Genomic DNA, 9,935 nt, shown 5'->3' with positions numbered 1-9,935 from the left:
GTTAATGGGACTGAATCACCAAAATGTGGCAGAGACACTTTCATATTGGCAGAATCAGTTCTGTGATTTCTTCATGTTCCAGCCCACAGCAGGATGGAGTAAATACTCCCTTCAGACACCTAAAAGGGGGTGGTGCCTCTCCTCAGCTACTAGTCCAACGACGTCAAAACCCAAGCAGCAACTGTCAGACTGGGTTCACCTACCCTCTTCTGATGGCCTTCTGCAGGCAACCTTGTGCTCCCCCAAACTTCCTGTAGAATGCTGGCGGACTCCGTGCTGCCCAAACTTCTCGCAGGCTGGCACCTGGAAGAGCAAGTGACTTAACAAAGAGGAAGGCCAGGCGCGCTCCCACTGCTCAGAAGCGGCTGGTGTACTCGTCTAAAATAAAAAGGTCTCTGTCTGCAAATCCCGTTTGCTAGCCCGGTAATCCTCCCCCGCCCCCGGCCTAGCGTGTCCGACCCGTACAGCTGTTTTTAATCCCTACTTTTCTCACTTGGCATCCCGGGCCCGGGCTGACCAGACGCGGAGCCACTTAGTGTTTCCTCCTCCCCCTGCCGGGGTCTGTCCTCCCTCCGCCGTCTCCTCTTTCTCCGCCTGCGTCCCCGCGGGCAGAGTGTGGGAAGAACGAATTTCCGCCCCGTTTGCTCTCCACTCGCAGACTTGGGTCCCTTCCGGACGCAGCCCGCGTGCTCCCCGAGCTATTGCACTGGAGCCGCCCTCCCCGTCCGGGACCGCGAGCGAGAAGGTGCCGTCTGCGGGGGCCGAGCAGCCGGGGCTCTGCTGCCAAGACGCGCCCCGAGAAGCTCTTGGAACGGCTCCCGCCTGCAGCTGGGGAATCCACTCGGCTGGGAGAATCCGCGCCAGGGAATCCAGCTCTCCGGACTCAGCTGCAAACAAAAAGCGCCGGGTCTTGCTCCCTCCCCCCGCCCGCCGACGCGCACCCGGAGAGACAGTTTTATACAGAAATGCAACAAGTAGTACCCGGGGTCTGCAGAGCGCCCCGCGCCGCCTGACTTGGCCGGGCGAAGCCCGCCTGCAGAGACCCGGGCCGGCCTCCGGACAAAGGACGGAGGAGGGGCTGGACGGCGCTGCGAAGTCCGAAAGAGGACATTTAGCGACTCTGGCCAGGCTAAGGGGAATGCAGAGGAGACACAGAGCCGGCGGGCCAAGAGGACGATCCGGCCGCTGCACGCAGGGCGGGAGGCGATGGAGGCTGCCCGTGCCTTGCGCCTCCTGCTCGTGGTGTGCGGCTGCCTCGCGCTCCCGCCGCTGGCCGAGCCCGTGTGCCCGGAGCGCTGCGATTGCCAGCATCCCCAGCATCTCCTGTGCACCAACAGGGGGCTCCGCGTAGTGCCCAAGACCAGCTCGCTGCCGAGCCCCCACGACGTGCTCACCTACAGCCTTGGCGGCAACTTCATAACCAACATCACGGCCTTCGACTTCCACCGTCTGGGGCAGCTCAGACGGCTGGACCTGCAGTACAACCAGATCCGCTCTCTGCACCCCAAGACCTTCGAGAAGCTCTCGCGGCTGGAAGAGCTGTACCTGGGGAACAACCTCTTGCAGGCGCTCGCCCCGGGCACGCTGGCCCCGCTGCGCAAGCTGCGCATCCTCTACGCCAACGGGAACGAGATCAGCCGCCTAAGCCGCGGCTCCTTCGAGGGCTTGGAGAGTCTAGTCAAGCTGCGGCTGGACGGGAACGCCCTGGGGGCGCTGCCGGACGCGGTCTTCGCCCCCTTAAGCAACCTGCTCTACCTACATCTGGAGTCCAACCGGATCCGCTTTCTGGGCAAAAACGCCTTCGCCCAGCTAGGCAAGCTGCGCTTCCTCAACCTCTCTGCCAACGAGCTACAGCCCTCCCTGCGCCACGCGGCCACCTTCGCACCGCTGCGCTCCCTCTCCTCCCTCATCCTCTCGGCCAACAGCCTGCAGCACCTCGGGCCGCGCATCTTCCAGCACCTGCCACGTCTCGGCCTGCTCTCGCTCAGGGGCAACCAGCTCACGCACCTCGCGTCTGAGGCCTTTTGGGGCTTGGAGGCCCTGCGCGAGCTGCGCCTGGAGGGTAATCGGCTGAGCCAGCTGCCAACTGCGCTGCTGGAGCCTCTGCACAGCCTGGAGGCGCTGGACCTGAGCGGCAATGAGCTGTCCGCCCTGCACCCGGCCACCTTCGGCCACCTGGGCCGGCTGCGCGAGCTCAGCCTGCGCAACAACGCGCTCAGCGCCCTATCCGGGGACATCTTCGCCGCCAGCCCAGCCCTTTATCGGCTGGATCTAGACGGCAACGGCTGGACCTGCGACTGCCGGCTGCGAGGCCTGAAGCGCTGGATGGGCGACTGGCACTCGCAGGGCCGGCTCCTCACTGTCTTCGTGCAGTGTCGCCACCCCCCGGCCCTGCGAGGCAAATACCTGGATTACCTGGATGACCAGCAGCTGCAAAATGGATCCTGCGCGGATCCCTCGCCCTCAGCTTCCCTGACCGCTGACCGCAGGCGGCAGCCCCTACCCACGGCCGCAGGGGAGGAGATGACGCCACTTGCAGGTCTCGCGGAGGAGCTGCCGCCGCAGCCGCAGCTCCAGCAGCAGGGGCGATTTCTAGCTGGGGTGGCCTGGGATGGGGCCGCCAGGGAGCTGGTAGGCAACCGCAGCGCCCTAAGGCTGAGTCGGCGGGGCCCGGGCCTCCAGCAGCCCAGCCCCTCCGTCGCTGCCGCCGCGGGCCCGGCTCCACAGTCCCTAGACCTGCACGAGAAGCCCCAGCGGGGCCGTCCGACTCGGGCAGATCCCGCCCTCGCGGAGCCCACCCCAACGGACTCTCCTGGCTCTGCGCCATCGCCCGCCGGCGACCCCTGGCAGCGAGCGACGAAGCATCGTCTGGGCACGGAGCACCAGGAGCGTGCCGCCCAGTCCGACGGTGGGGCCGGGCTGCCGCCGCTGGTGTCCGACCCATGCGACTTCAACAAGTTCATTCTGTGCAACCTGACGGTGGAGGCGGTGGGCGCAGACAGCGCCTCGGTGCGCTGGGCCGTGCGCGAGCACCGCAGTCCCCGGCCGCTGGGCGGCGCGCGCTTCCGCCTGCTCTTTGACCGCTTTGGCCAGCAGCCCAAGTTCCACCGCTTCGTCTACCTGCCTGAGAGCAGCGACTCGGCCACGCTGCGCGAGCTGCGCGGGGACACCCCCTACCTGGTGTGCGTGGAGGGCGTGCTTGGGGGCCGTGTCTGCCCTGTGGCTCCCCGGGACCACTGCGCGGGGCTGGTCACCCTACCGGAGGCCGGGAGCCGGGGCGGCGTCGACTACCAGCTGCTGACCTTGGCCCTGCTGACGGTCAACGCGCTGCTGGTGCTCCTGGCCTTGGCGGCCTGGGCGTCTCGCTGGCTGCGGAGGAAACTGCGGGCTAGGCGGAAGGGCGGGGCCCCGGTCCACGTTCGGCACATGTACTCCACCCGACGGCCCCTGCGCTCCATGGGCACCGGCGTGTCCGCCGACTTCTCGGGATTCCAGTCGCACCGGCCACGCACCACCGTGTGCGCGCTCAGTGAGGCGGACCTCATCGAATTCCCCTGCGACCGCTTCATGGACAGTGCGGGCGGCGGCGCGGGCGGCAGCCTGAGACGGGAGGACCATCTCCTGCAGCGATTTGCCGACTAGGTCCAGTGCATGTAGAGACCATCTCATTGGCCCTAAGGAGCCGCCTCTCCGTGAGGCCCACCGGCCCACCTCAGGGGAAGTGCCGTTTTGTGCACTTGCCAGAGAGGCCAGTGGGGACAGAGGGCCAATTCGGGCACCATCCCCCAATTCCCAATACTCGAGAAGTAAATGGATAGTACTTGGTGGTCAGAGCCAGAGTAGGGGACAAATGGATGGTGGGATGCTGAGGTCGGAGGCTTCGCTTGGAGGCTTTGACACAGCTATGCAAATGGCTTTTGTAGCACTGCAATGCAGAAGCCAGGCTTTGGGGGTAGAAAGGGGGTGCTTGTGCCCCCAACATGGCCAGAAATATTTGGGTGCATGCTTTTTGTTTGCTCAGTGTCAAACAGAGAAGTTTTATTTCTATTTAAGGCAGGAACTTATTACCATTACAAAGGAGGCTTGGCCAGGGACTCCACTGGTTTGGTGATCTCTGCCAAGAAGGGGGATGTAAACAGTTGGTAAAGTTTAACACACCCGCCAAGGAACTCGTTTATGTTGGCTGATAGAGCATTCAGGATACCTTAAAGTTTAATAAGAGACGCATTTTTTTTTTTTCAAAAATGTGAAAAGCTCTGACATTTAACGAACTGACCAATAGACTCAAGGACTGTTTTAGTTGGACTGGGCCATTTTATTATGTTCCTTTTAATATTAACAGTACAAGAGCGCTTGCTGACTTCGAGGATAACTAAGATTACATACTTTCTCAGGAGAAGGCTGCATGCAAGACTTCTCTGTCAGGGTTGCTCCTGTGGCTTTTTTAATTTTATTTTTTTAAACCTATATATGGAAAAGGAAATTTCAATGCCAGATTTGATAAAAGAATGTGATGTATATGTAGCTGATGACCCACTGGGGAACACCAGCGTTCCAGTTCACTTACCACATCTGTGACAGTGTGTTTAGACTGGAATAAATGTGATGCGGTACTTCTTATGTTTTTATCAGTGACATGGTTGACTGTGCCCTAATTCTCTTGAGTTGCAGTTAAGCAATGAAGGTAATTTCCTAATAGGGAAGCAAAAGGTGATTGTCAATTGATAGTTTAATGTTTGACCACATTAGTGTCTTTATATGAAATAGTAGAGGGGAAGAAATTATAGAAAACAAATGTGAAAAAAAATACACCAGTGGGTATCTGTTCTACTAAAACCAGAAGATTGTTATGAGTACTTAAACCTCACTGTGAAATAATGATATATTTTGCAATTAATCCCTCCCCAACTGAGTGTCTTACTGTGTTATTAAATCTTATCTTTTAGTTAATAGTTGCAGTATTTCTTTTAAATGTTTTTGTTTTAAACTTAGGGGTAGGATCCTTTATTTGTTCAGTTGTTTCCAACTATTTGGGATACTTTCATTCCCTGCTATTTATGAAGTACATGTTTATCACTAAGTGTAGTGGTTTGGTTTACATTAATAATTTTATGTGTGGTCTAAAAATGCAGTCACTAAGAGAATGTACACTGTGGTTATGGTCACAGTGGTTATGGATTTATTGGCAGTGGAGTACCATGGAGGTCACTGCAATGGTGCTAAGGCTGACAGTGGAATCTTCTGTTTAGGGCCTTAAGCCCCTGAGGGTCCTGGTGACTCAGGGAATCCATTACAGCCCCAGGTCTTTCACCCCAGTTCACTCCTTTTATGTTTGGCCTAGATTGACCCATGCCTGCCCTCTTCTCAACAGCTGAGTAGGGAACCAGCCATCTGAATGAGCTGATCGTTGTTTATGTTCAAATGAGTAAATGTCCAGACCACTTAAAACTACAGCTGCTTTTCTGGCAGTCTCGTCTGCGGGGCCAAAACTTAATAAACCACAGGAAATAGACTGTCATTCTTAGTTTGCTGCCAGGGCTTATTTTAGATTCAGAGCATACTGGTACATGAGAGCGGTAGTGTTGTTTGCTCTTATTTTCAACCAGTGAGCTATCTGGCACCTTTGGTGCTCCTGGCTTTTTTCAATCATAGCACTATTGCATCTCTTAGCTATTTCTTTTGCCCAGCAGGGTAATATTGAGTCCCATTGCAAGTATGGACAAGGCCTCTGGTTCTCCTCACCACCCACCTTTTCAGCCATAGAACATCACTGAAAATGCCTAATGCCTGGATCTGTGTTCTACTTTAGTTTCACTGGGAAGTCTTTCAGTGGGAGATGAATAAATGTTATACATTGTTATGTTCAGTTATGTCAATAAACCCACTAATAGAGATAATTTGTTGGAGTTTCCAAATATTTTATACACTTTCATAATGACACAATGCAGTTTCCATTTATGGAAATGAAACATAAGCTTGATGTCTTTCTGTCCTTTTTAATGTTTTTTATTTCCATTTTCATAGGTGAGTATGGACTTTATTTTTAAGAAAAGGATGTGTGATGTTATGTGCAAAGAAACAATGAAATGGCTCTAAAAGCACATGGTCAGCCACAGCATGAAAGTGCTGTTGGACACCAGTGACATCAAGGTGCAGGTGATCGGGTCTCAGCAGGCATTGCCTGTTTAAAGGAAACTGATGAAAAGTCAAGCCCTTTGGCTGTCATGGTCAAAAATATGAAGGAATTATCTTGAGCTGGAAGTAATTTTTGATTTTTGCCACTACACAGCTTATGAAAAGATAACATTCCTAACGAAAAAAGAATAAACTTGGTATGAGTTAGGAGTATTCAGTGAAAGAGCCACTGGCCAGTCTGTAATGTTGTGGGACCTTCAGGTCAACCAATGGGATTACTGCTTCCATAATGCAGGGGATTTTGCAGGGCTACCAGGTAATAAATAATTAGCATGTGATCAGAACACCTTCACTAAATTGTCACACACCTGATTGTCACCAAAACTACAGCAACATATATGAAACCATTAAAAGAGAGAACTGGATTGCCTGTTATTTGTGTTTAACCACTCCCTCCTGTTCTTATAAGACTGGAAGGTAAATGGTGATGAAGCATATTAGTGCTAGAAGTTTATTCCCAATTCCAGACCATGGCCTAGTATCAATATTGTCACCATCCTCAGAAAGTATAGCATCATGAAAGTTGGGAATGATGGTAAGGAAGTGATGAAGGCACTTAGTCATTAGAGGGTTGCATTCATTCTTTTTACCTAATCTCTACCTCAGCTTCCTCATCAGTTAAAATGAGCAGCCTAAGAATCCTGATTGCATAGTGCTATTGTGAGGCATAAATGGGTAAGTAGCACTCAACAACACCAGCTACACCACAGATGTTCAGTAAATATGAGATGTAGCAGTGGTAGTAGTATTCTTTACACAGGGCAACAAATTGTTTGATTAAGAAGTTTCAGGGACAAGGCATTTCTGCTTAAGCCATAACCAATCAGAGGATTCAGGTAACGGAATTATGGTAACCCTTCTCCTCCTCTTTTTCTAGTTAATTGAAACATTTGTGTAATTCTTTTGAAAAGTGTCTGTGCATGTCCTTTGCCCACTTTTTAATGGGGTTGTTTGTTTTTCTCTTGTAAATTTAAGTTCCTTACAGATGCTTTGTCAGATGCACAGTTTGCAAATATTTTCTCCCATTCAATGGTAGCTTGTCTGTTGACTCTGTTGATAGTTTCTTTTGCTGCTGTACAGCAGCTCTTAAGTTTAATTAGATCCCACTTATCAATTTTTGCTTTTGTTGCCGTTGTTTTTGGTGTCTTTGTCATGAAATCTGTGCCCACGCCTATGTATGGGATGGTATTGCTTAGGTTATCTTCCAGCATTTTATAGTTTTGGGTTTTACATCTCAGTCTTCAATCCATCTTGAGTAGATTTTTATGTATGGCATAAGGAAGGGGTCCAGTTTCAATCTTCTGCATATGGCTAGCTGGTTATCCCAGCACCATTTATTGAATAGGGAGTCTTTCCCCCCTTGCTTGTTTTTGTCAGCTTTGTCAAAGATCAGATAGTTGTAGATGTGCAGCCTTATTTCTTAGCTCTCTATTCCGTTCCATTAGTCTATGTGCCCATTTTTGTACCAGTGCCATGCTGTTTTGGTTGCTGTAGCCTTGCATAGTGCAAAGTCGGGTAACGTGATGCCTCCAGCTTGGTTCTTTTTGCTTAGGATTGCCTTGGCAATTTGCCTTCCCATTAACTTATAGATAGTATCTTCAAGTGTCCCTTTACTTAGTTTACCTAAAACAATACTTTGCATGCACAAATACTTTTTTTCCTAGGGATTTCAAGTCACTTCATCCTTTTCAGTCATGTGGCAAATAGTATTCTTTTCATTTTGCATGGGGAGACTGAGGTATTTGGAGATTATGCTTAACTATTTTAATTACTGAAATAATTAGGAAAGAACATATAGTTTCCTGAAACCTACTTGCTTTATCTTAGGGCAGAGTATCTAAATATTCCATTACAACTGTTGGAAAGATTTTTAAGTTACAGGTGGTGAGATTTCTAATTGACACAGAACTGTGAGTGGCTTTATAACTTGGCTGTGAAATGGTATCAGATGCTAGAGGGAAATAAATTGTCATGCCCCAGTATTTCAAGCAACAGCATCTTTCAACTATGTAAATCCACAAAATTTCTTTCAAACTAATCAAAGCTTTATAATGCTAGCTCTGTGCCATAGTTAATGCCGACAGGACAGCCCTGTTCCATATTAAGACCAGCTGTGGCCATGTAGCAGGCTTCAGTTTACCAAATTACAGTTTTTTTTGGTTAAGTAATTCTTACCCCACAGCTGATTTCACACTCGGCTCTTAGTATATGGGTACTGAAGTGTGTGGAAACACACTTTGAATGGTGGCCTCCATCCTCTTATTCCATTCTCTCCTAACTCTTGTGTCCTTCTAAGGATCGTTACTTTAGGAAATTAAAATAATTACAAATTAAAACAAATACCCATATTAGCACCACTCAGTAATAGTTAACATTTTGTAATGTTTGTTTTCAGCCTTAAATGTCTCTATTGACAAATACCTTTGGTTTCCTTCTCCACACCTTGTCCTCAAAGCCAACTACCATTGTGACTTGGATGTGTTTCCTTCTAGTCCATGTTGAAATGCAGTTGATTCTTTTATTCACAGTTAAGTCACCACAAACACTGGATTCGTGAATGCTGAACCATTGCTCCTAGGGGAAATACAGCACTGGGTTCCTGCAAGCCTCTGGTCACATTTTCATCAATCAATATGTAACCTTAATTTACGTGTGTTTCTATTTAAAGACACCTTATGTGGTATATATTGTTGGCTAGATGTGGTAACTCACGCCTATAATCCCAGCACTTTGGGAGGCTGAGGCAAGAGGATTGCTTGAGCCTAGGAGTCTGAGACCAGCCTGGCAATATCGTGAGATCCCATCTCTATAAAGAATAAAAAATTAGCCGTGCATGGTGGCATGTGCTTGTAATCCTAGCTACCCAGGAGGCTGAGGTGGGAGAATCGTTCGAGCCTGGGAGGTTGAGACTGCAGTGAAGTATGATGGTGCCACTGCACTCCAGCCTGGGTGACAGAGTGAGACCCTCTCTCTCTCTCTCTCACATGTGTGTGTGTGTGTGTGTGTGTGCACGCGTGCGTAGTTGGTTCACTGACACTGAGCTCAGCCAACAGCACTATGACTCATGCCTGAATGGAGCTTATCTAACATGCATATTTTCTCCATAAGACACAGCTTCCTGCGCTTGGGAAGCTAACAGCACTTCGGCACTATGCTTGGGGAACCCTTTAAACAGCAAAGTCACCAGCAAAAAGCACAAAAATGGGGAAAACGTGGCATTAAATAGACTAGGAAAAGGACTCTTGTTAACAGCATGAGAGCTGAAACAAAAAGGCAGAACATCACCTTGTTCAGCCTCAGCTGGGAACCTGAATGGCAGCTCAGATTTTTCGCTGCCCTGAGCATGTCAGCGAATGACCATGACAGTGCTATGGAGTGTTGATTCTAGGGTCACAAACAAATTTTGGTGAGAAAATGAATTCACAAATACATAATCCGAGACTCAGGAAGGTCAGCTGTACTTTTTTTTGTTTTTTTTTTTGAGACGGTGTCTCGCTCTCGCCCAGGCTGGAGTGCAGTGGCACGATCTCGGCTCACTGCAAGCTCAGTCTCCCAGGTTCATGCCATTCTCCCGCCTCAGCCTCCCAAGCAGCTGGGACCACAGGCGCCCGCCACTGCGCCCGGCTAATTTTTTGTATTTTTTAGTAGAGACGGGGTTCACCGTGATCTTGGTCTCCTGACCTCGTGATCTGCCCGCCTCGGCCTCCCAAAGTGCTGGGATTACAGGCATGAGACACTGC

At 50.6% G+C, this 9,935-nt stretch overlaps 1 protein-coding gene across 1 annotated transcript; it reads left to right on the top strand.

Moving 5' to 3' along the window:
* The first annotated feature begins 497 nt into the window (after positions 1–497).
* On the top strand, positions 498–5,897 carry TRIL (TLR4 interactor with leucine rich repeats). The gene has a single exon (XM_004045232.4). The coding sequence runs from the start codon at positions 1,207–1,209 to the stop codon at positions 3,640–3,642; it is 2,436 nt and encodes an 811-aa protein (XP_004045280.1). The 5' UTR covers positions 498–1,206; the 3' UTR covers positions 3,643–5,897.
* Positions 5,898–9,935: the final 4,038 nt, after the last annotated feature.

This window comes from Gorilla gorilla, chromosome 6, assembly GCF_029281585.2.
Source record: "Gorilla gorilla gorilla isolate KB3781 chromosome 6, NHGRI_mGorGor1-v2.1_pri, whole genome shotgun sequence".
Taxonomy (NCBI): domain Eukaryota; kingdom Metazoa; phylum Chordata; class Mammalia; order Primates; family Hominidae; genus Gorilla; species Gorilla gorilla.
This window is presented reverse-complemented; position numbering and strand designations above follow the sequence as displayed.

What these genes read in the sequence shown, in the direction of transcription:
- TRIL (XM_004045232.4), top strand. Translation starts at nt 1,207, where the DNA reads ATGGAGGCTGCCCGTGCCTTGCGCCTCCTGCTCGTGGTGTGCGGCTGC.